The sequence below is a fragment of the Scyliorhinus torazame genome, chromosome 13, assembly GCF_047496885.1.
Source record: "Scyliorhinus torazame isolate Kashiwa2021f chromosome 13, sScyTor2.1, whole genome shotgun sequence".
Lineage (NCBI taxonomy): Eukaryota > Metazoa > Chordata > Chondrichthyes > Carcharhiniformes > Scyliorhinidae > Scyliorhinus > Scyliorhinus torazame.
In genome coordinates, this window is record NC_092719.1 from 170307859 (window position 1) to 170335067 (window position 27209).

General features: G+C 45.4%; 1 protein-coding gene across 10 annotated transcripts in view; it reads right to left on the reverse strand.

Annotated features, from left to right (window-relative positions):
- slmapa (sarcolemma associated protein a) overlaps window positions 1-27209 on the reverse strand; it is a 383477-nt gene that overhangs the window by 44374 nt on the left and 311894 nt on the right. For all 10 annotated transcript variants that reach the window (XM_072472425.1, XM_072472423.1, XM_072472424.1 and 7 more), the window contains 3 exons: window positions 16520-16645; window positions 15033-15107; window positions 13204-13524 (listed from right to left, as the gene is read on the reverse strand). In XM_072472425.1, coding sequence (XP_072328526.1) covers window positions 13204-13524; window positions 15033-15107; window positions 16520-16645 — 522 coding nt within the window. The remainder of the gene's footprint in view (window positions 1-13203; window positions 13525-15032; window positions 15108-16519; window positions 16646-27209) is intronic.

The following is a 27209-nucleotide window of genomic DNA, read 5'->3' on the forward strand; positions in this document are numbered from 1 at the left end:
TGGGCGCCCAAGATCGGGCCATCCAAAAGGTAGTGAAGGCGCTGGCTGAGCAGGAGGAACATCAAACTGCGGTGGAGTTGGAGGTGGGGATGCTGAGAGACCAGCAGAAGAAGCTCCTGGAGAAGGTGGAGGACCCAGAGAATAGGTCCCGCCGGCAGAACTTGAGAATCATTGGGCTCCCGGAGGGGTCTGAAGGAGCGGACGCTGGGGCATACATCGCAGACATGTTTGAGAAGCTGCTGGGGGATGGGGCATTCTCCCGGCCCTTGGAGGTGGACAGGGCTCACAGAGCACTCGAGAGAAAGCCGTGAATGGGAGACCCCCCCCACCCCCCCCCCCCCGAGGGCAATGGTGGTGTGATTCCACAGGTACTTGGATATGAAGCGCATTCTACAGTGGGCCAAGCTGACAAGGAGCTGGAAGTGGGACAACAGTATCCTGCGGGTTTACCAAGACCTGAGAGTGGAGGTGGCCAGGAGAAGAGCAGGCTTCAACCAGATTTGATCGATCCTTTTTCAGAAAAAGGTGAAGTTCGGACTGTTGTATCCGGCCCGTCTCTGGGTCACGCATGAGGAACAGCACTTTTATTTCGAGTCGCCTGAGGACGCGCTGGACTTCGCAAAAAGGATAGGACTGGTATAGAGATAACAAATAGGTTAGACCAAGGAGAGCCAATGGATGTTATCTATCTTGACTTCCAAAAGGCCTTTGATAAGGTGCCTCACGGGAGACTGCTGAGTAAAATAAGGGCCCATGGTATTCGAGGCAAGGTACTAACATGGATTGACGATTGGCTGTCATGCAGAAGGCAGAGAGTTGGGATAAAAGGTTCTTTTTCGGAATGGCAACCGGTGACGAGTGGTGTCCCGCAAGATTCAGTGTTGGGGCCACAGCTGTTCTCTTTATATATTAACGATCTAGATGATGGGACTGAAGGCATTCTGGCTAAGTTTGCCGATGATACGAAGATAGGTGGAGGGGCATGTAGTATTGAGGAGGTGGGGAGGCTGCAGAAAGATTTAGACAGTTTAGGAGAGTGGTCCAAGAAATGGCTGATGAAATTCAACGTGGGCAAGTGCGAGGTCTTGCACTTTGGAAAAAAGAATAGATGCGTGGACTATTTTCTAAACGGTGACAAAATTCATAATGCTGAAGTGCAAAGGGACTTGGGAGTCCTAGTCCAGGATTCTCTAAAGGTAAACTTGCAGGTTGAGTCCGTAATTAAGAAAGCAAATGCAATGTTGTCATTCATCTCAAGAGTTAGAACATAGAACAATACAGCGCAGTACAGGCCCTTCGGCCCACGATGTTGCACCGAAACAAAAGCCATCTAACCTACACTATACCATTATCATCCATATGTTTATCCAATAAACTTTTAAATGCCCTCAATGTTGGCGAGTTCACTACTGTAGCAGGTAGGGCATTCCACGGCCTCACTACTCTTTGCGTAAAGAACCTACCTCTGACCTCTGTCCTATATCTATTACCCCTCAGTTTAAAGCTATGTCCCCTCGTGCCAGCCATTTCCATCCACGGGAGAAGGCTCTCACTGTCCACCCTATCCAACCCCCTGATAATTTTGTATGCCTCTATTAAGTCTCCACTTATCCTTCTTCTCTCCAACGAAAACAACCTCAAGTCCATCAGCCTTTCCTCATAAGATTTTCCCTCCATACCAGGCAACATCCTGGTAAATCTCCTCTGCACCCGCTCCAAAGCCTCCACGTCCTTCCTATAATGCGGTGACCAGAACTGTACGCAATACTCCAAATGCGGCCGTACCAGAGTTCTGTACAGCTGCAACATGACCTCCTGACTCCGGAACTCAATCCCTCTACCAATAAAGGCCAACACTCCATAGGCCTTCTTCACAACCCTATCAACCTGGGTGGCAACTTTCAGGGATCTATGTACATGGACACCTAGGTCCCTCTGCTCATCCACACTTCCAAGAACTTTACCATTAGCCAAATATTCCACATTCCTGTTATTCCTTCCACAGTGAATCACCTCACACTTCTCTACATTAAACTCCATTTGCCACCTCTCAGCCCAGCTCTGCAGCTTATCTATGTCCCTCTGTAACCTGCTACATCCTTCCACACTATCGACAACACCACCGACTTTAGTATCGTCTGCAAATTTACTCACCCACCCTTCTGCGCCTTCCTCTAGGTCATTGATAAAAATGACAAACAGCAATGGCCCCAGAACAGATCCTTGTGGTACTCCACTTGTGACTGAACTCCATTCTGAACATTTCCCATCAACCACCACCCTCTGTCTTCTTTCAGCTAGCCAATTTCTGATCCACATCTCTAAATCACCCTCAATCCCCAGCCTCCGTATTTTCTGCAATAGCCTACCGTGGGGAACCTTATCAAACGCTTTGCTGAAATCCATATACACCACATCAACTGCTCTACCCTCGTCTACCTGTTCAGTCACCTTCTCAAAGAACTCGATAAGGTTTGTGAGGCATGACCTACCCTTCACAAAGCCATGCTGACTATCCCTGATCATATTATTCCTATCTCGATGATTATAAATCTTGTCTCTTATAATCCCCTCCAAGACTTTACCCACTACAGACGTGAGGCTCACCGGTCTATAGTTGCCGGGGTTGTCTCTGCTCCCCTTTTTGAACAAAGGGACCACATTTGCTAACCTCCAGGCACTATTCCTGTAGCCAATGATGACATAAAAATCAAAGCCAATGGTCCAGCAATCTCTTCCCTGGCCTCCCAGAGAATCCTAGGATAAATCCCATCAGGTCCCGGGGACTTATCTATTTTCAGCCTCTCCAGAATTGCCAACACCTCTTCCCTACGTACCTCAATGCCATCTAATCTATTTACCTGGAGCTCAGCATTCTCCTCCACAACATTATCTTTTTCCTGAGTGAATACTGACGAAAAATATTCATTTAGTATCTCGCCTATCTCTTCAGACTCTACACACAACTTCCCATCCCTGTCCTTGACTGGTCCTACTCTTTCCCTAGTCATTCGCTTATTCCTGACATACCTATAGAAAGCTTTTGGGTTTTCCTTGATCCTTCCTGCCAAATACTTCCCATGTCCCCTCCTTGCTCGTCTTAGCTCCCTCTTTAGATCCTTCCTCGCTACCTTGTAACTATCCATCGCCCCAACTGAAACTTCACACCTCATCTTCACATAGGCCTCCTTCTTCCTCTTAACAAGAGATTCCACTTCTTTGGTAAACCACGGTTCCCTCGCTCGGCACCTTCCTCCCTGCCTGACCGGTACATACTTATCAAGAACACGCAGTAGCTGATCCTTGAACAAGCTCCACTTATCCAGTGTGTCCAACACTTGCTATGGAATATAAAAGCAGGGATGTACTTCTGAAGCTTTATAAAGCATTAGTTAGGCCCCATTTAGAATACTGTGAGCAATTTTGGGCCCCACACCTCAGGAAGGACATACTGGCACTGGAGCGGGTCCAGCGGAGATTCACACGGATGATCCCAGGAATGGTAGGCCTAACATACGATGAACGTCTGAGGATCCTGGGATTATATTCATTGGAGTTTAGGAGGTTGAGGGGAGATCTAATAGAAACTTACAAGATAATGAATGGCTTAGATAGGGTGGATGTAGGGAAGTTGTTTCCATTAGCAGGGGAGACTAGGACCCGGGGGCACAGCCTTAGAATAAAAGGGAGTCACTTTAGGACAGAGATGAGGAGACATTTCTTCAGCCAGAGAGTGGTGGGTCTGTGGAATTCATTGCCACAGAGGGCGGTGGAGGCCGGGACGTTGAGTGTCTTTAAGAGAGAAGTTGATAAATTCTTGATTTCTCGAGGAATTAAGGGCTATGGAGAGAGAGCGGGTAAATGGAGTTGAAATCAGCCATGATTGAATGGTGGAGTGGACTCGATGGGCCGAATGGCCTTACTTCCACTCCTATGTCTTATGGTGGTGGACTGAGATCTTTGAACTTTGCTGCAACGTTCTTGTTTTTTTTTTTCTGTTCTTTTAAAAAATAAAGTTTCTCGTTTTTCGTTTTGTGGAAGCTGTTTGTAATGCCTTTTGCATTGATTTGGGACCAGCGGTAGAGCTGAGTGAGTTAAGGTTTTCATTTGCACTGTTGGGGGATGGAGGTGTGCTTGTTTAGATCTTGGTGCTTGGTGTTTTTCTGTCGGGCAATTGTGTGGGGATTGTTTGATGTTGGAGTATGTTTGTATGAGCGAGGGGGTGGGGAGAACAATAGGTGGGAGACTATCCGGCGCCAGGGATGGGAGCCACCAAGCTAGCTCGGCGGGCTAGCTCACGGAAGCGCAGTGGGGGGTGTGCATACGTTTGGTTTATTAAAGGGGTTGGGTTACAGAGTGTTGTTACTGGGGGGGGGGATGTTCTGCTGACGACGGAGGAACTGGCACTAAGGGACAGAGAGGAGGTTGGGGGTGGAGGCTGCCTGGGAGCAGACCGGTGGAGGCGTGGAGCATGGGCTGAAGGCGTGCAGCATGGGCTGGAGGAGACTTCAATACAGTTATTGACTCTGGCTTGGACCGGTCAAGCTCAAAAACGGGCAGGGTGCCAGCAATGGCAAAGGAACTAAAAGGGTTCAAGGAGCAGATGGGGGGTGGATCCATGGAGATTTGGGCAGCCGAGGGTGAAGGAGTTCTCCTTCTACTCACACGTGCATAAAGTGTACACCCGGATTGATTTCTTTATTTTGAGCAGGGCCTTACAGGCAGGGGTGGTGGACATGGGGTACTCAGCGATCACAATCTCAGACCATGCTCCGCACTGGGTTGACCTGCAGGTTAGTAAAGACAGGAACCAGCGCCCGCAATGGAGGTTAGATGTGGGACTTTTGGCTGATGAAGGCATGTGCGAGCAGCTGAGGAAATGTATTCAGAACTACCTGCAGGTCAACGACACGGGGGAAATTTCAGCAGCACTAGTCTGGGAAGCACTGAAGGCGGTGGTCAGAGCGGAGCTGATCTTGATACGGGCCCATAGGGAGAAGGTGGACAGGGCAGAGACGGACCGACTGGTAAAGGAGATACTACAGATCGATCGGAGGTATGCGGAGACCCCAGAGGCTACAGGCGGAGTTCGGCTTGTTAACCACAGGGAGAGCGGTGGAGCAGCTGAGAAAGGTGAGGGGGGTGATCTATGAGCATGGAGCGAAGGCCAGCAGAATGCTTGCACAGCAGCTTAGAAAGAGGGAGGCAGCCAGGGAGATAGGGAAAGTAAATGACGGAGATGGGAACCTGGTTGGAGATTCAACAGGGAAGAATAAGGCGTTTAGGAATTTCTACAGTAGGCTGTACAGGTCGGAACCCCCTACGGGACCAGAGCGGATGAGGCACTTATTGGAGGGGCTGAATTTCTCAAAGGTGGACGGGGAGCTGGTAGAAGGGCTGGGTGCCCCGATTGGGTTGGAAGAGATAGTGGAGAGTCTGAAGGCCATGCAGTCGGGTAAAGCCCGGGGGCCGGACGGGTACCCAGTGGAGTTTTTTAGCACAGGGCTAAATCGCTGGCTTTGAAAGCAGACCAAGGCAGGCCAGCAGCACGGTTCGATTCCCGTAACAGCCTCCCCGAACAGGCGCCGGAATGTGGCGACTAGGGGCTTTTCACAGTAACTTCATTTGAAGCCTACTTGTGACAATAAGCGATTTTCATTTTCATAAAAAGTTCTCTGGGATATTGGGGCCGGTGTTGATGAGGATGTTCAATGAGGCAAGGGAAAGAGGGGTGCTGCCCCTGACGATGACACAGGCCACAATTTTGCTGATTCTGAAGCGGGCCAAGAACCCGGAGCTGTGTGGGTCCTACATGCCGATGTCCCTGTTGAATGTGGATGTTAAATTGCTGGCCAAAATTTTGTCCTCCAGGATTGAGGATTGTGTTCCGGACGTTATTGGGGAGGACCAGACGGGGTTTGTTAAGGGTAGGCAATTGGCGGCCAATGTAAGAAGGTTGTCAAACGTGATCATGATGCCCCCGGAAGGTAGGGAGGTGGAGGTAGTGATCGCAATGGATGCAGAAAAGGCTTTTGGGTAGAATGGGATTACCTGTGGGAGGTACTGGGACAGTTCGGATTTGGGCGGGGCTTTATTGACTGGGGCAGGTTGCTGTATCAGACTCCTGTGGCAAGCGTACGGATGAATAGGACAACATCGGACTACTTTAGACTGCAGCGGGGGACGAGACAGGGATGCCCCATCTCCCCAATGTTGTTTGCGCTAGCTATAGAGCCGTTGGCAATTGCTCTGAGAGCCTCAAGGGGCTGGAAGGGGCTGGTCCGGGGGTGGGGGTGGAGCACAGAGTCTCGCTCTATGCAGCCGACTTGCTTCTGTATATATCGGACCAAACAGAGGGGATGGAAGAAATCATGAGGAATCTAGGGGAATCTGGCCGGATTTTGGGGTATAAGCTAAATATGGGGAAACGTGAGATGTTTGCGGTCCAGGCGAGGGGACAGGAGAGGCGATTAGTAGGGGGAAGCTTTAAGTACCTCGGCATTCAAGTGGTGCGGGAATGGGACCGGCTGCATAAATTAAATCTGGCCCGACTAGTAGACCAAATGAAGGACGATTTTCGGAGATGGGACGCGCTTCCGTTGTCACTGGCTGGGAGGGTGCAGACGGTGAAGAGATTCCTGTTTATATTTCAGTGTCTTCCCATCGTTATTCCGCTGTCCTTTTTTAAACGGGTCAACAAAGTGATCACTGGCTTAGTTTGAGCGGGCAAGACCCCGCGAGTAAGGAAGGTAATGCTTGAGCGGTGTCGGGTTGAGGGCGGGCTGGCGCTGTCAAATTTTAGTAACTATTACTGGGCGGCGAATATAGCCATGATCAGGAAGTGGCTGGTGGGGGAGGGGTCTGCATGGGAGCGTATGGAGGTGGCTTCATGCAAGTGCACAAGTCTGGGGACGTTGGTAACTGCGCCTCTGCCGTTCCCGCCGGCACGGTACTCCACCAGCCCCGAGGTGCTGGCAGCCCTGAGAGTCTGGGGGCAATGGAGGAGACATGTGGGAGCAGAGGGAGCATCGGTCTGGTCCCCAATCTGTAATAATTGCCCCGGGAAGTATGGATGGGGGGTTCCGGATATGGCGGAGAGCAGGGATTGAGAGGATGGGGGATATGTTTATAGAGGGGAGCTTTCCAAGTATGAGGGCACTGGAGGAGAAGTCTGGGTTGGTGAGGGGAAACAAATTCAGGTATCTGCAGGTGTGGGATTTCCTATGTAAACAGGTGTCAACCTTCCAGATCCGACTGCTAAGGGGGTTTCAGGACAGGGTAGTTTCCAGAGGGTGGGTACGAGAAGGGAGCGTCTCTGACATTTACAAGGAACCTATGGAGTCAGAGGAGACGCAGACCGAGGAGCTGAAGCGCAAGTGGGAGGAGCTGGGAGGAGAGATAGAGGATGGTCTATGGGCGGACACATTGAGTAGAGTCAACACGTCCGCAACATGTGCCAGGTTCAGCCTGATACAATTCAAGGTCGTTCATCGGACTGACATGACAGTGGGCCCGGATGAGCAGATTCTTTGGGGTGGAAGAGAGGTGTGCAAGATGTGCGGCAGGACCAGCGAACCATGTCCACATGTTCTGGACATGTCCGAAGCTTAGGGGATTTTGGCAGGGGTTTGCAGATGTCATGTCCACGGTGTTAAAAACAAGAGTGGCACAGAGTCCAGAGCTGGCTATTTCCGGGGTGTCGGAAGACCCGGGAATCCAGGAGGAGAAAGAGGCAGACGTTCTGTCCTTTGCTTCCCTGGTAGCCCGGAGACGGATACTATTAGCTTGGAGGGACTCAAAGCTCCCGGAGTGGGAGACCTGGCTATTGGACATGGCTAGCCTTGTTCGCCTTGAGAGGGTCACTGGTCGGGTTTGCCCGGAGGTGGCAACCGTTTGTCGACTTCTTCGCGGAAAATTAATCGTCAGCAGAAGGAAGGGGGGGGGGTGGTTTAAGTTTAGCTTAGAGAGGGGGTTAATAAAGGTGGGACCTGTAAGGAAGGGAGACGGCTTTTGCACTATGTTAATAGTTTCATGTACATTGTTTATTTTGTTGTTACAATACCAAAAAATACCTCACTAAAATGTTTATTAAAAAAAAGGCTGGTTGTACTTGAAATTAAGTTACTAGGACCAAATTAAATACACCTGTGCACACGGAGCAAAGGCTGGAAATTAGAGGAGGCATTGACCGTACTCTTCCAATTCTCCTTAGATACAGGACTGGTGCTACAATGCAGGAGAGCTGCAGATGTTGCACAAGCTCAAAAAAGGGCACACAGATAAGCCTTCGAACTACAGGCGAGTCAATTTAGCCTCAATGATGGGAAAGCTTTCAGAAATAATCATCTGGAATAGAATTCTTTTAAAAAAAAATCTTCATTAAAGTTTTTTTACACAATTTTTCTCCCTTACAAACAATAACCCCCACCCCCCCCGTATCAAAAAAAAAAGAGAAATCGCGCAGAGCAAGATATATGCATGGCAAAATGATATATTTACACAGCTTTGTACACTGGCCCTCACCCGTACTTGCCAGTTTCTCCAACCCTTCATGTTATCTCTTGCTCATCCACCCTCCCAGGCAGTTGTATCAGGCTGAGCCTGGCACACGAGGAGGAGGAATTAACACTACCTAGAGCATCAGCCCACAGACCTTCCTTGATCTCCTCCCCCAGCTCCTCCTCCCATTTACCCTTCAACTCTTCTACCAGCGCTTCCCCCTCTTCTATCAACTTCTGGTGTATTACCGACACTTTGCCCTCCCCGACACATACACCCGAGATCACCCTGTCTTGAACTTCTTGTGCCGGGAGCAACGGGAATTCCCTCACCTGTCGCCTCACAAAAGCCCTCACCTGCATATATCTAAAGGCATTTCCCGGGGGTAACTCGAACTTCTCCTCCAGTGCCCCTACATCTGGAATAGAATTAGCAGTCACTTGGACAAATGCAATTGATTAAGGAAAACCAGCATGGATTTGTTCAGGGCAAATTATGTTTATTGAGGAGGTAATAAAGAGGGCTGATGAAGGTAATGTGGTTGATTTGGTGTTCATGGGCAAAGTGCCACAAAAGATGCTTGTAGGCAAAGTTAGCCAGGAGAATAAAAGGTTCAATGGCAGCATGAATACAAAGTTGGCTAAGTGACAGATAACGGACTAGTAGTGGTGACTGGTTGTTTTTTGGACTGTAAAAAGGTGGGATTTACTGACCAATCCGCCGCGTGTTTTTCGGCGATGGAGGTGGCCTGCCAGCGGGATTTACTGGTCCCGCTGTTGTTGCACCCTTCGCCGTCGGGAAACCCATGTGCCAGCGTGGGACCAGATTATCCAACTGGCGTGAACAGCTGGTAAATCCCACCCATAGAGTGGCGTTATTGAGGAATTAGAACCACTGCTTTTCTTGCTCAATGTAATAACCTGGATTTGGGAGTGAAGGGGTAATTTTAAAATTTGCAGATGTCGGAAAACGTGGGACTATTATGAACAGTGAGGAAGGAGGTAGTGATAGCCTCGGTGAGACAGCACCTGGAGTGCTGTCTACAGTTTTGTTCTCCTTACCTAAGAAAGGAAATTGCATTAGAAGCATTTCAGAAAAAGTTCACTTGACAGATTCCTGGGATGAAGGTTTTATCTTACGAGTAAAGGTCAAGTAGGTTGGGCTTATATCCATTCTGATTTAGATGAGAGATGGTCTTAGTGAAGTATATAAGATTGTGAGGGTAGTTGACAAGGTAGATGCTGAGAGGATATTAGACAAGAACTAGGGGACACAATTTAAAAATTAGGGTTCTCTCAGTTAAAACTAAGATGAGGAGATTTCTTTCCCTCAAAGGTTCGTTAGTATGTGGAATTCTGTTTCCCAGGAGTGGAGGCTGGGTCATTGAAAATATTCAAGATTGAGTTTGAGCGATTTTTGATCAACAAGGGAGTCAAGGGTTATGGCAAGCAGACAGGAAAGTGTAGTTGAAGCCACAATCAGGTCAGCTATGATCTAATTATAATAATCTTTATTGTTACAAGTAGGCTTACATTAACACTGCAATTAAGTTACCGTGAAAAGCCCCTAGTCACCACATTCCGGCGCCTGTTTGGGTACAAGGAGGGTTAATTCAGAATGTCCAAGTTACCTAACAGCATGTCTTTTGGAACTAGTGGGAGGAAACCGGAGCACCCGGAGGAAACCCACGCAGACAGGGGGAGAACATGCAGACTCCGCACAGACAGTGACCCAAGCTGGAAATCGAATCTGGGACCCTGGAGCTGTGAAGAAACAGTGCTAACCACTGTGCTACCATGCTGCCCATCATAGGGTTGAATCATAGGGTAGGCTTGATGGTCCCAATGGTATACTCCTACCCCTAATTCTTGTGCTATTGTGACTCCAAGGAGGACATAGGCAGGCTGGTGGAATGGGAGGAAACATGACAGATTAAATTAAACGATACATTTTAGCAGGAGGAACGAGGAGAAGAAATATAAAATAAAGGATGAGAAAGCACTTGGAGTTGGAGTTTATAAATAGAGGCATAAAGTACAAAAACAGAGGGTACCTTCATAAACATTGGTTTGGCCTCAATTGGAATAGTGTGTCCAGTTCTGGGCACCACATGAGGCACTAACGAGAATGCAGAAAAGATTTATCAAAACGGTTCTGGGGATGAAGGACTTCAGTTAAGTGAATAGACAGGAGAAGCTGGGGCCGTTCTCCTTAGAGAAGTTTGCGGGGTGGTTTTCAAAATCATGAGGGGTTTTGAAAGGTTGAAAATTATACAAGCTAAAAATCACACAAGCCGCTAGCTGCTAACTTCCCAAAGAAAGAAAACCAGTGATGAGAAACCAGGGGCGGGATTCTCCGACCCCCCGCCGGCTCGGAGAATCGCCGGGGGCTGTCGTGAATCCCGCCCCCGCCGGTTGCCGAATTCTCTGGTACCGGATATTCGCCGGGTGCGGGAATCGCGCCGGTCGGCGAGCCTCCCTTGGCGATTCTCCGGCCCGCGATGGGCCGAAGTCCCGCTGCTGGAATGCTAGTCCCGCTGGTGAGAATCAAACCACCTCGCTTACCGGCGGGACCAAGTGGCGCGCGGGGCGATCTGGCCCCGGGGGATGCCCCCACGGTGGCCTGACCCGCGATCGGGACCCACCGATCCGCGGGCGGACCTGTGCCGTGGGGTACTCTTTTCCCTCCGCCTTGGCCACAGCCTTCACCATGACACGGAAGAGACACCGCCCCCCTGCGCATGCGCGGGGATGACGTCAGAAGCCGCTGACGCTCCCGCGCATGCGTGGACTTCCACCGGCCGGCGATGTCCTTTCGGCCCCGGCTGGCGTGGCGCCAAAGGCCTTTCCCGCCGGCCGGCGGCGCGCCAACCACTCCATCTCGCCGGGACCCCCCCTGCCCCGCCGGGTAGGGGAGAATCGCAGCCCAGTTGTTTCAGCTGAGACTTTCTACAGACACCATTCAAGGACCATTTTTATATTAATTATAGGGAGGCTATAGTTATACAGCTTGCATACAAAAAAAATCAATTTATCATAATGCAGCTGCACGTCATGTGTGTCCACTAACACAAGGGACAATGGAAAGGTAGTATGGTACAGCATCAACCAGGCAAATGTTTATCTTACTTATGTCTAGCAGTTATTAATTAAGTAGAGACAAATTATGCTTGGCGATATTATAATTAAGTATACGTGCCCAGAATATGATTGTTTAATTATACTCATATGTTACATGTAATTCTGTTTATTAATTGTGAACGGACACAGATAATTTTGAAACAAATGTACACCGTTGATTGGCATCTACTAATTTCTTGTAACCGAACCCTAAAGTGTAACTGTCAGTGTAATCCTTGGATTAGGCCTCTCTAGTGTGTCGCTATTTGGAGTGCTGGAGCCATTGCTATAGCTCAAAGTAAAGCCCTTGTTTTAACCTTCAAGAATCTCTGTCTGGTCACTCACGAATGAGAAGTACACTGTAGCCGAATAACTATATTCTCTCCTGCAACAGATTTTGAATTAGTAGGAGGAAGAAACCGTTCCACCAGTGAAAGGATAAAGAACCAGAGGACATCACTTTAAAGTAAATGGCAAACAAACCAAAGATAACTTGAGGAAAGCTTTCCTGCACAGCGACAGGTTAGGATCTGGAAAGCAATGCCTGAGTGTTTCCTGGAGGAAGATTCAATCATGGCTTTCAATAGGGAATTCGGTAATTACCAGACTGGAAAAAACATGGTAGGAATTTAGGGAAAAGGTAGGGGAATAGGACAAGCTGAGTGATCCTGCAAAGAGCTGGCATGGGCATGATAGGTTGCATGGCCTCCTCTGTGCTTCTATTCTTTGCTTTCATGAGTTCAACTACTAAGAGATCAGGGCAAGGTCTTTGTGGATGGGGTTGGAAATAGTTAATCACTGAATGGCAGTGCAAAGGATAGGGAAAAAATACATGCATAAACAATGTCAAATTCAGGCAGCCAGATTTTTTTGCCTTGATTTTGGATGATAATGACAGTAAAACGGTCAGCGTCTGTTTTTACTGCTTCTCTGAGACTGACGGTAACATCTGGAGCCTCCATATGCACAGTTCATCATGGGTAGGGTGCTCTTTCCAAGAGCCGGTGCAGACTCGATGGGCCGAATGGCCTCCTTCTGCACTGTAAATTCTATGATAATCTATGATAATCTATGAAATCCTAAAGTTGCTTACAGTGGTCTTATGCCTCCCCATAGGGTGTGCCGTTCAAGTCAACCCAGACTACAATCTGAAAATCCCTGAACTGATCCTATGAGACCCTATGTTCTGAACTTGCTCTTTTATGCTATTAGTCTTGTAAAAATTCTTGAAGCCCAGTTTTGCGAGGGCCCCATGAAGTTACACTCGGTCAAATCTGCCACGATGTCAAAGGCAGTCATCACCTTCGGAATTCAGTTATTTTGTTCATATTGGGACAAAGATTGTAATGAAGTCTAAAGCCAAGTGGTTAGGCAGAACCAAAACTGAGCACCAGTGACAGATTATTGCTGAGTAACTGTTTCTTGATAGCACTATTAATGACATGTATGATTTTGCTGTTGTACACATATTGAGGTTACCATCAGGAAATCAGTCAACTGTAAAGTATGCATTGCTGCCGAGTATATCAATAACAGCAAAGCATCTTGAAAATCTCATTTACAAGTACAGTTCCACTCTCCTTACCTTGCAATTGGACCGCTTCCCCTTTCTGTTTATCCTTTTGCTGCTGAGTCTGGAGTTGAAGTTTGGTTTGAAGGTTGAAGATTTCTGATTCGTATTCTGAGGCAGTTTGCCGCCATTGCTCCAGCTCTGTCTGCACCTTGTGCAATTCTCCTTGGAGGATGGCAATGTCACTTTCACGGCCTGTTGCTGCCTCTACTGCTGTCTGTCGTAAAGCCACAATCTCTTTATGCGTACTTGCTAACTGATCACGGGTCTCAATAATTTCAATCTCTTTCTCCTCTCTAAGGATCTCAATGTCCTTTTGCAATTTGTGAAGCTGAGCTGCATACAGAAGAAACAGTAAACATTTTCATTTGATTGAAAGCTCGTAACAGCCAAACGTAAACTTTATTTGCCTGGACGGAATTCATTTTCATAGAAAAATCACACAGTAATTATTTCTTAAATCTAACTACTGTGGACCAATTCTAATTGACTAAGGGTTTTGGACTTATTTTAAATGCTTATCGGGAGTACTACAGTATCTTTCCAGTAAGGTCATGTAAATTTCCAATTTTTCTTTATTCTTTTATAGAGTGTGGATGTTGCTGGCAAGGACAGCATTTGTTGCCCATCTCTAATTGCCGTTGAACTGAGTGGCTTGCTTGGCCATTTTGGAGTACAGGTAAGGGCCAGCCACATTCTGTAGGTCTGGAACCACATGCAGGCCAGACCAGGTAAGGACAGCATATATCCTTCCCTAAAGGGCATTAGTGAACCAGATGGATTTTCCCGATAACCAATAAAAGTTTCATGGTCACAATTACGGAGACTAGCTTTCAATTCCAGGTTTGTTTACTGAATTTCCATAGAATTCCTACAGTGCAAAAAGGTCATTCGGCCCATCGAGTCGGCAGTAACTCTCCGAAGGAGCACTGTACAAAGGCCCACTCACCCGATCTATCCCTGCACCCCAAGTACACATCTTTGGACATGAAGGGGCAATTTAGCATGGTCAATCCACCTAACCTGCATATCTTTGGACTGAGGGGAGAAACCGGAGCACCCGGAGGAAACCACGCACATACAGGAAGAATGTGCAAACTCCACATAGTCACCCAAGGTCAGAATCGAACCCGGGTCCCTGGTGCTGTGAGGCAGCAGTGCTAAGCACTAGGCCATTGGACGTTCCACTAGCTGCCATGGATTTCAACTCATGTTCCTCAGAGAATTGGCCTCGGCCTCTTGAATACCAGTCCAGTGTTATTAACCCCCACCGTCGCCCCTGGCTGCCACTATTTATCAGCATGCTATTCCGTTACATATTGCTTTGTGCTTTCTAACGAGGGGGTCTTAAATGTAGCAATATAATAATAATAATAATAATTCTTAGTGTCACAAGTAGGCTTACATTAACACTGCAATGAAGTTACTGTGGAAATCCCCTAGTCGCCACACTCAGGCACCTGTTTGGGTACACGGGGGGGGCGGGGGGGGGGGGGATTCAGAATGGCCAATTCACCCAACAGGCACGTCTTTCGGGACTTGTGGGAGGAAACCAGAGGAAACCCATGCAGACACGGGGAGAACGTGCAGACTCCACAAAGACAGTGACCCAAGCCGGGAATCGAACCCGGGTCCCTGGCACTGTGAAGCAACACTGCTAACCTCTGTCATGTAAAGGATGCTGTTAAAGATAAAATTAAAATGCATCATTATTACGGATCTGGTGGCATCTATCCCAAATTAAAGAATGGTAATAGAAATATGGGTTGGTGAAGAGTGATGCTTTGTCATAACACCTCTCAGGTCAACATGTGTCAAATAAACAGCTCTGTTTAAGGTTATACCTTGCAATGCTTGGATCTGTCTGGTTGATTCTTCAACATGTTTTTTAGCTGTCTTCCTTTCTTCTTCAAGTAATGCTGTAAAGAAACAGAGGAAACATACATGACAAACTGATTGATTAAATGTACACTATTGATGCAGTTTTTAAAAAATAGTATCATTTTGAAGGCAAAGCAACTTCAAGGAGAATTTAGTAGTAGAACTGGCCAGGAAACATTTATTTGACATTTAAAAAAGTGAAAACTACATTTGAGAATTATTTTCTAATACATGAGAAGGGCATTGGAGAAGTAGCTTTCAAAATTAATCGCATTTCGAATTCTATTTTCTCCTTCGCAGTCTCTCCCAAAGCTAGTAAAAGCAAGAGAACAAGGACACAAGATCACTGACCAAAATAGCCCAATAATTAAACTAATGATCCACATGGACAAATAGTTATCAGATTCAACACAATCTGTTTAAACAAAAGGGAACTATTTGTTCAGAAGCTCAGGAGTTTTCTGCTAGTGCCCAATTTTGTTCCACAAATCATTGCTATAATTTAGCTGAATCACTGAAAATGACAACAATACCTGGATGTGCGATCTGTGCTTCAAAACAAACTAACCTACTTTGTGATGGTGGAACAATGCAACCTGAAAATAAGTGGTTTGGGATTTTAATCAAGCCATTTCCCATTGCAGTCATTATATATAGTAGCACAGAATTTGAGTAAAGTTGAAAAATCGAATGCTATCACAGCATTTCACCTTGCACTCATCAGGGTAGCTCACACAAAATTTTCAACAGCAATGGGTGAACAACAATTTGCATTGCATGAGAAGAGAGTGCCAATTGATTTGCAAAAGAGGGCTCTGACTGGTTGGTTGGGGTGTTGCCATGGATAATTCAGCATGGCAGTTAATTGTTCAAATTCAAATAGGCAGATCGACTGTGATTGGTCAAGGCAGTGTCCTGAGGAATGAACGAAGCTTTATTTTTGTCAAAGAAAGTGCAATGTGAGAACTTGTTCCTTCTGTCTGCAAAGGACACGGAGAAAATGTTCCCACTGGTAGGAGACTAGAACCTTAAGGCACAGCCTCAGACTGAAGGGATGATTCTTTAAAACTGAGATGAAGAGGAATTTCTACAGGCAGAGGGTGGTAAACCTGTGGGACACTGTGCCGCAGAAGACTGTAGAGGCCAAGTCACTGAGTGTCTTTAAGACGGAGATAGATAAGTTCTAGATTAATAAGGGGATCAGGGGTTATGGGCAGAAGGCAGGAGAATAGGGATGAGAAACATATCAGCAACAATCGAATGGTGGAGCATACTCGATGGGCCGAATGGCCTAATTCTGCTCCTATAGCGTATGGTCTTAGGGTCTGTTGTATGAACATGAGTGGCTTCTAGCACACACAAGTGGGCCACACTGCGAGTCCGACTTACAATCTTAATTAGTTTGCAGTGTAATTTTGAGCACAATCTGTGCATATTACAAAAAGTTCACCTTGCACTTCAAAACATTTTTGTTTGCTGGATATAGCCAATTCCTGTGCTTCCTTTAACTCCTGCTGTAGTTGCTGTTTCTCACATTCTGAATCTCCAGTTTGTACATGGGCACGTTGTAGTTCATCTGAAAAAGCAAAATTTATCCACATTGAGAACAGCATTCAAAATAGGACAAACCATTTTTATATTGAATGTGGTCGAAAAATGGTTGATCACATGAATAATAAAGTCTGAAGACCTGACAAATTCGCCTCCTGATTAACATGTAATCTGCTTTGAGAACAGTGAATGAAAATCAAAGTTCTCAGCCAAAAACAGTGCACTTTTGAGCTTAAAGAGTCTAAACATAATATGCACGTAAAAAGTGTACAACATGTGAATATTTTCTTACACCTAGCAATGAGGTTAGCAGCCATGCATATGCTGACAGCAGCTGGCTTTACTTCCCCAACCTTCATAGTGCCAGACAATGAGATTGGAAACACCACCAGCTGTAAACTCCCCTCCAAGTCACACATTATCCTGACTTGAAACATATTACGGTTTCTTTTTTGCTGCTGGGTAAAAGCCTGGAACGTGCTAATAGAACTGTGGGAGTACCTTTGACACACAGACTGTAGCAGTTCCTGAAGGGGCTCACCATCACCTTTTCCAAGGGCAATTAGTAATAAATGCTGGGTTATCCAAGGACATCCAAACATATCCTGTGACTGAATAAAACCAATCTGTCTGACCTGGTCTACAATGAATCAAAAATGCCTCCAATTGAAGGATAGTGTCAATTGCTCTCTTGGAATTGAACCAGACTGCAGAATCTCAGCATGTAGTTCTTTCAGAACCAAGTTTCAAGCTCCATATTCTATTCATCAATATACTTCCACCTTTACAATACTACTCACCTCTCTATCATTGCTTCACTGAGTATCAAAACCTTAATTACCCTTTTATCACCCCTTGATTCAATTTATCCAATTTTCTTCTTGCCAGACTCCTCAAAACTTAAACTTGCCCCAAATTATGGTCTACATCCTGACCCTTACCTAGTACCACCAGCTTTGTTAATCTATATTAGCTCTTGGTTCTGTTTCCTGTTGATTCCCTAATTTCCCATTTCTTTGTTTTTGCTGTTATCATTTTGATCCATGGATGTTTAATGGACGTATATCTTTAAGTCTAACAGAGGAAGTGGGAAACACATATTACACTGCGCTAGCTTTCAACAGCAAAATTCAGACTTTTTGCCACCTGAGATTGGAGGGATTTGGTTCGATTGGTTGGCTTATGGCCAATGAATTGACAAAAGGCTGTATCCTGCCCGGTAACAGGTGGTGATTGAGTCCTATCCAAGTGGGATGATTTTCAATGAACTGAGGATAGCACAGCCAGGTCCTGGACACTCAGAGAAGCTGCTGCACTCTCTCCAGAAATACTGCCTATATGCTGTTTTCTGAACCTGCAGAGAGGTCTTGAGACCTACAGTGAAAATCATTACAGACGGAAAGCCAGATTTTCTTACTGAAAGCCTAGATTGAATGAAGTCATGCTAGAGGACAACCATCTTAAACAAAACTCTTATCTTTCTACTTTTTACTTATTATTTTTACATCCCCCTTTTCCTCTCTGCATTTGTCTATAGTGTGTGCGTATGTGTATATTATAATATATATAGATGGGGGTGAGTTAAAGGGAGGGGTAGGAACTAGATAATAATCGGTTGTATTTTCTGCATATTTAATTACAGTTATTGTTATTAATAAAATTGTGTTTAAATTTACAAACCTGGTGACTGTAGTTATTGGGCAGTCAAGGGTCAAAGACTTTGGGTGTTTTTTCTAAGAATTATTTGTTAATATTAATTGTGTTGCGACTCCGGGTCAAGTGGGGCTGGAATTGATCACGCACTAGCCCAGGGTGTCATAACAGTTCCCAAATATTATTCTATCTCTAATCGTCTATTCATGGTGGTAGACCCTACTCTTTGAACTTCTCTGAATCTCTTCCTGTCACTACTTCGCTCCGCTCAGAATCCATATTAAAAAAAACCCTCAAAAGTGACAAGGAATTGGTCAAATGCTCTTTGGCTCCTAATTTTCTCCTGTTGCAGGACTTTAGAATGTTTTTCTATCCATTGATGGCACTGGATAAAATGCAAGCTATTATTTATGCAAATACATTCATGAAAAAATAATATACACAGCCTAAAGTCTTGCATTTGCCCCTTGAAATATTATTGACAATGAATATCGGCAATTTCAGATTTACATTTCCTGCACAACGGGTGAATTAAGTGGGAGCAGATACTTGGCGGAGGGCTTTGGGAGCTTTTAGGAGTGTATACTACAGGGTTCATTTCAGAGAATTCATCTTCCTGTATTGGTACTGAATGAATTATTTGAATTTAACAAATAAACAAAGTTTGTACTGCAAAACACACTTAGTTAATGCTCAGATTCCTTCAATATTAATAACAGCTAGGGCGGCACCTGTGCAGTGGTTAGCACTGCTGCCTCACGGCGCCGAGGACCTGGGTTCAATCCCGGCCCCGGGTCACTGTCCGTGTGGAGTTTGCACATTCTCCCCATATGTGCGTGGGTCTCACCCCCAAAACCCAAAGATATGGAGGGTAGGTGGATTGGCCACACTAAGACCATAAGACATAGGGGCAGAATTAAGCCACTCGGCCCATCGAGTCTGCTCCGCCATTCAATCATGGCTGATATTTTTCTCATCCCCATTCTCCTGCCTTGTCCCTATAACTCCTGATCCCCTTATTAATCAAGAACCTATCTATCTCGGTCTTAAAGACACTCAGTGATTTGGCCTCCACAGCCTTCTGCAGCAAAGAGTTCCACAGATTCGCCACCCTCTGGCTGAAGAAATTCCTCTTCATCTCTGTTTTAAAGGATCGTCCCTTTAGTCTGAGATTGTGTCCTCTGCTTCTAGTTTTTCCTACAAGTGGAAACATCCTCTCCACGTCCACTCTACCAGGCCTCGCAGTATCCTGTAAGTTTCAATAAGATCTCCCCTCATTCTTCTAAACTCCAATGAGTACAGACCCACAGTCCTCAATCGTTCCTCATACGTTAAATTGCCCCTTAATTGAAAACAAAATGAATTGGGCACTTTTAAATTAGAAAAAGAAAAAAACCCAATGTTAATAACAGCTATATACTATACAACTAAAGTGCATAGACTGACAGACCAGAGTATTATTGTGAAAATTTACATGTTTTGAATGGTTCATTGTATAACGTTAAAATAAGAAACTGGATTTCATCAGTACAAAAATGAGCACACAAGGGGATTTTGCAGTCGGGCCTGCCCGGAGGCTGGAAATCCCCACCTAAGGTCAACAGATATTTAAGTGGTCTGTCCAATTGTCTGACCCACTTGCCACCATTCCTGTGGTGGGTGGGACTGGAAAATCTATCCCATAGAAAATTAGATCATATGCCAGAATTTTGATTTACATAGTTCAAAATGGATCTTTTGGGTTCAACGTTAAATAGTGAAGAAATTACTTCATACAGGCAGGGCCAGGGAAAGAAATCATGAATCCTGGTGCGTCTTCTCTTTCTGGGCCTCTTACTCACACCCACCCCAATCCCTGAACACTCCACCTCAATCATGCATGATATTGTTCCCCTCTTTCAAGATTGAGCAATCAATTCACCAATCACAGAATGATACAAGTAAAATTCTGACACCTATAGTTGGCATCTGGTTAAAATATTGTCTGATACATATACTGCATGGGTCATTAATATTAAGAGCAGCAACAATAAAATCCAGGGTTAGTTTGTGTGCATCCTACAAGTGCGACTATTAAACAAACCAGAGAGTACAAACTTTACTTACCAGCGTCATGCAATATTGTCAATCTGACAAGAAAATATCCCATTGGTTATTTGTAACACTGCAGGCGACAGCACAGATTTCAGCGGCCGCCTCACCCCTCGTTAACATGTTCTACACATTGGACCATATGAATATGGTAACAATAAACTTGTATGCGAAACCCAGATAAACTACACAAGATCTTTTCCATTCTGTAGTTTCTGGGCGCATGGTATTATTCAACATAATTATTTCATAGGAGGTGCATTTGGATTTTATTTCATCAGTAATCTCACAGAGTAGAAAGCTCAAATTACTCTTGAGCAACAAAGCGGAGTGATTCAAGATGTGTCTCCATATGTGTCAGTGAGAACCAATGGAGTCCTCACATGTCTCTGGCTGAAAACTTTTAAGAGGCCAGACAACAAAGACTGAATGGTTCAACAATTATATCTGTTTTTTCCTGATCAGCAAGTCTGATGACCCTGCTGATTGCTACTTCTCACTATATGTATTTTCAATAGCTACTATGCAACACAAATTTATCACAGTATTTCAATTTCAGTATTTCAATACCATAGAAATCTCATAAAAGCACCAAGGAGGTTGAAATAAATGAAAAAGACTCTTGAAAATTATTTGCATTATAAAACAGGTTACTGATTCATTAACAGCCCATTATGCATTCCTGTCTTGACAATTTCACCCAAAGCCTGCTCACAGTAACCAACCATTAGCAACAAAATAAACAGAACATCCAGCTAAGTAAGGTACCCCCTCTGCTCGCAAGGTAATTATGGATGACAACGGTCATCTAACTCAACTCATCTTATCCAGCCCAGAATGACATACAAATATATGTATTAGAAGCAGAAGTAAGACATTTGGCCCCTTGAGCCTGCTTAGCCATTTGATAACATTGCCTATATTATACTACAACTCTAAGGTATTTATTGGGGGGGGGGGGGGGGGAAACAATTTGAGACATCATGAAAGGTGCTGCATAAATGTAGGGTTTGTCCTTATTTCATTACATATTCTTGCAGCAGGAAGAGTGACTGCAGCAATGGTGAAATTGGACGCCAAATGTGGATTCTCCAAGGGTAATTAATCAGAGCAACCAACTGACATTAGGAAAGTGGCCACAAAGAAATCATTGTATTTACAAAATAATTAAATTCTGTAGCTAATACAACCGTATCATTCTGATTTTTCTGGCACAAACCCACAATATTCCATAAATGGCATCTGCTCCACTATGCTCAGGATTTGCCAATCAGACACCAACCAGCAGTTTAGAAAAATGCACAGGTGATTGAATTGCTTGTGTTTGGCAATATCTGCACATCTTCTCCCGGGCCCTGTATACAGGTATGTAACGATGCTAAGAATGTACTACATTTATGCCCTAAACCCACATCTTTTATCTCTCATTTTGCTTTTTATGAGTTAATCTCAGCCAGGGGTGACATCTCATGTTCCTTAGATCCCTTTCCCATTCAACATCCCTCCTTGACCCCCACGCTACCTGATATTGTAAATAATTCCTTCTCAGGTACCATCAGGCATGCTTTCACCAGGCGGGATTCTCTGAAAATGGGGCTATGTCCCCATGCTGGGGGGGAAACCGGCGCCAAGCACTCAGGCGTCAACAGTTCCCGAAAGTGACAAATTCTCCAATTTCTCGGGGGCTAGGTTGACAGCAGAGTGGTTGGCGCCGCTCCAGCCGACGCAGACCGGCCGACGTATTTCCACGCATGCGCAGACCTACCGGTGTATTTCCACGCATGCGCAGACCTACCGGTGTATTTCCACGCATGCGCAGACCTACCGGTGTATTTCCACGCATGCGCAGACCGGCTGGCATATTTCCGCGCATGCGCAGACCAGCCAGCATATTTCCGCACATGTGCGGGGATTCCCTTCTCCGCGCCGGCCCCCGGGGAATATGGCGGAGCCCTACAGGGGCCCGGAGTGGAGGAAAGAAGGCCCCCCCCATGGAACCAGCCCTCCCGCAGATCAGTAAGCCCCGATCGCAGGCCAGGCCACCATGGGGGGACCCCGGGGTCGGATCCCCATGCGCACCTCCCAGGACCGCCCCCGCACACTTACCTGCCAGGTCCCGCCGTGCATGAGGCAAGTAATTCACGCCGGCGGGGCTGGCCAAAACTTCATGGCCACTCGGCCCACCAGGGCCCGGAGAATCGCCAGGAGAGCCGCTGTCGATGGCCCCCAACTGGCATGGCGGAATCCCGCCCGTCCCCGAAAAACGGCACCGGAGAATAGGGCAGCCGACGTCGGGGTGGGATTCGCGCCTCCCCCCGGGGATTCTCCGACCCGGCGCAGGGTTGGAGAATCCCAGCCATCATCTTCCAAAAACCTACCCTCGACCTCTCAAGTCCTTATAAACAGCACTTCCTCACCATATTCCTGTTCTGTTCTAAAGTGTTTGAAAGTGTTGTCGCCTCCTAAATCAGGGCACATCTTTTTTATAATTTCATGTTTGAATCATCTCTCCAATTAAGTTTCTGACCTTGCCCATGGTGGTGCAATGGTTAGCACTGCAGACTCACAGTGCCGACGACCCGTGTTCGATTCCGGCCCTGGGTCATTGTCCGTGTGGAGTTCGCACTCCCCCCCCGCCCTCAGTGTCTGCGTGGGTCTCACCCCTACATGCCAAAGTTGTGCAAGGTAGGTGGATTGGCGACGCTAAATTGCCCCTTAATTGGAAAAAAAATGAATTGGGTACTTTAAATTTATTTTAAAGAAGTTTGTGACCTTGTTACAACACTGAAACAACATTAATCAAAGTCACAAATGACTAAGACTATGACCAAAATGCACTCCCCTCAACTTTGTTGACCCGCTTGCAGCCATTGACATGCTCAACAATGTCTTTCTTCTGCTGTCCAGCAGTGTTAGATTGACCCTGCTCGATTTACAAGTTAGAACCTGAACATCTCCAAAATGGCTTCACTTCCCACTCTTGCACTATTAGCTCAGGAGTCTCTGAAGGATCTATCACTGACCACTTTTTCACCAACTGCATGCCACCCTCTTGGCAACATCATCTGCAGACATGGGGGTCAGCTTCCACATGTATTCTGATGACATGCAGCTATAACTCTCCACCACCTATCCAAACCTCTGCACTATCTCATTGACTCAGGTGTTCAATCTTTTGATTATTTTTCTGTGAAGCACCATGGGATAGTTTTCCAAGTTAAAAGTGCTATAAAAATGCAAGTTCTTGTTTATGTGTTAGATGAGATAATTGCTCGGTCAAATTACTAAATTTATTCTACAAGATCGCAATCCAAGCCAGAACAATTAAATCACGGACTAAAATTTTCATCCCTTCTCGCAGCAAAATTTATTTTCTTGATCAAATGTCTTCGGTAACAAAAGTTGCATTTATATGATGTGTTTAAAGTAGAAAAACATCCCCCGTGCACTGAATTGACAAGTGGAAGCACTCATTGTGCAGCACAGATGTTATCAACAGAAAGAAATGCTTTGAAGTGCGTTCCTACTGAAAAACTATTTTTTTCTCAACAATGCACTATTATTCTATAGAAGGCATGGGTTTCCTGACTCCATTTGTAAAGTTATCTCTTCAGGCACATTTTTGACTCTGCGAGCTTTGATTTGTGATCCATTGTGAAAAGCTAACTGTGAAAAGTTATAATCAGTTCAAAATATATGTTAGGAACCATTAATGTTTAAAGAATGTTTACATAGAACATACAGTGCAGAAGGAGGCCATTCGGCCCATCGAGTCTGCACTGACCCACTTAAGCCCTCACTTCCACCCTATCCCAGTAACCCACTAACCCCTCCTAACCTTTTTGGTCACTAAGGGCAATTTATCATGGCCAATCCACCTAACCTGCACGTCTTTGGACTGTGGGAGGAAACGCACGCAGACACGGGGAAAACATGCAGACTCCGCACAGACAGTGACCCAGTGGGGAATCTAACCTGGGACCCTGGCGCAGTGAAGCCACAGTGCTGTCCACTTGTGCTATCGTGCTGCCTTACCCTGGTACACATGACAATGAACAAAATCCAGAAGAAATCTGAACACCCAGCAATTAATTGACAGAACGATGTCGCAAGATATCATGTTTTGATTAAAGGCAAAAACACACTTTATTGCATATATAAGAGAAATTAAACAAAGCAAGCACCACTAACTTAACACTGTAGCTTATAAAGATTTATGTTATAAACTCAGTTCTACTTTTTATTTCCCCTCTCAAGAATTCCTTTATCTTATGAAATCCTGAAGGTTCATTTACATTCCCTGGGACCAACTCAAAGGTATGCCACAGCTCTCCAGAATTAACTTTTCTCTCCTTAGTATTTCAGCTATTCCTTGATGTAAAAATTAAATGGGTATCCTTGATGTACAAATTAAAAGGGATTCTTCATTAGATTTTGGTCAATAATCCTCTACTTTTCTTTAAAAATGTCATGCCAGTGGACTTTTCAGTTCCTTATCCTGGCTTTAGACATGCATAAACTGTTTTTTCCCAGTCTGCTACCATGGCTTCTGTCCCTCTCTTTCCAAGCCAACTGTTCAAACTTAATCCTTCCTGCAACGATACGCGTTTGAGGAACACGGTACATTTCTTCCACTAGCTGCAAACTAGGGCAAATCTTTCAGCTGCTTTCTCCCCAAAAAATCCAAGCTCTAACAACTGCTACTATCAGCAAACACACACAGATAAATTAAACAAAAGAACCTTCTAACCAAGGCTTCACATTGAATTACTATTAATATGGAAATGTGGAATGCATTTGGATAATTCAAGTAGAAATACAAACAAATTATTTTACCATCTACACAATTTTTTGGTTCTGTAACCCATATGAATAACTTATATTTCTAATGGATAAATTTCCCTACCTCCAGATCCCTAGGCTCCATTATAAGTACAGAGATGGATCATTCATTGCTCAGGTTTTATTTTTCAATTCTGACATTGCAAGACACATACAGGTTAACTTTAAACTGTAATTAACTCCAAGGTGAGGTAAAGAGCATTGACTGGAGATGTCTACCAATTTCTTAACCAGTAGCCCTTATTTCTCCACAGTTATAACTTTAATTCTTAAAACTAAAAGTTATACCTGAAAACATTTGAATTATGAACTAGATATTCACAACATACATAATCTAAGCAATGCCATGCCCGTAGCATATTATTTTATTTTTTCAGGGGATATTCAACAGTCCCCAAATGTCCTTGAGAAAATGGTGGTGAGCCACCGTCTTAATTTGCTGCAGTCCAAGTGGTGTAGGTACATTTACATTGCTGTTCGGATGGGAGCTCCAGGATTTTGATATAGCAACAGTAAAGGAACAACAATATAGTTCCAAATCAGGATGGTGTGCGGCTTGGGGTGCTAACGGTGGTGTTCCCATGCATTGCTGCCCATGACCTTCTGGAAGATAGAGGCCATGGGTTTGGAATGTACTGTCAAAGGACCGTGGCAAGTTGCCACAGACTCCTTCAGTATCGGAGGAGTCACAAATGGTGCTGAACATTGTGCAATCATCAGCGAACATCCCCACTTCTGACATCATGATGGATGGAAGATTTTTGATGAAGCATTTGAAGACGGTTGGGCCTCGGGCACTACCCTGATGAACTCCTGCAGAAAAGCAGAAATGTCCAGGGTCTGAGATGACTGACCTCCAACAATCACTATCCTTTGTTCTGGTATTACTCCATCCAGTGGAGAGTTAATTCCCATTAACATGAGTTTTGCTCAGGTTTCTTTATGCAACACTCGGTCAATTGCTGCTTTGATGGTAAGGACAGTCACTCTCATCTCACCTTGTGGGAGTGAGCCACTTTCTGGAACCGCTGCACTCCAAGTAGCGTAGATATGCCCGTGGTACTGTTAGAAATGTGGTCCATGGATTTTGATCCTGCATCAATGAAGGAATGGTGATATGATGCCAAGTCAGGATGGTGTGTGGCTTGGAGGGAAACTTGAAAGTGGTGGTTTTCCCCATGTGTCTGCTATCTTTGTCCTTTTAGGTCGCAGATTTTAAAGATGCTGTTGAAGGAGAGTTGTTACAGTGCACCTTGTGTATACACTGCTGCCACCCTGCGTAGAGGGAGTGAATTTTCAAGTTGGTCGATCGGGTGACAATCAAGCCCTGGATATTCTCAAGCTTCTTGACCGTTGGGAGCCATATTCACCCAGGGAAGTGGACAGTATCCCAACACATTCCTGATTTGTGGATGGTGAGCATGCTTGATGGAGTCAGGAGGAGCCTGAGAATTCCCAACCTCTGATCTGTTCTTGTAGCCAGTATTTATATGGCTGGTCCAGTTCAGTTGGGTTTAGTTTCTAAATTCAATTAATCTGCATATTTATATGTGCATAACGATGGTGTGTAAAATTTATCATTTCTTTTCAAATCAAATCCTTAAGTGCATCTGTCACTTAATCCACACAAAGATCATAAATTCAGTTTCAACATCAAATTTCAGGACTTCTGCAACAACTTTATTCAAACAATATATTAGCCATCTTTACAACTAAAAGATACATTTCAGTGGATGGACAAATCGCAGCAGTGCACGTGATTTTGCAATCTGACTTGGGACGTCCCAGGTACCTACTTGTGACAAAGATTATTATATTATCATAGATTATCATACAGTGCAGAAGGAGGCCATTCGGCCCATCGAGTCTGCACTGGCACTTGGAAAGAGCACCCTACCCAAGGTTAACACCTCCACCCTTTCCCCATAACCCAGTAACGCCACCCAACACTAAGGGCAATTTTGGACACGAAGGGCAATTTATCATGGCCAATCCACCTAACC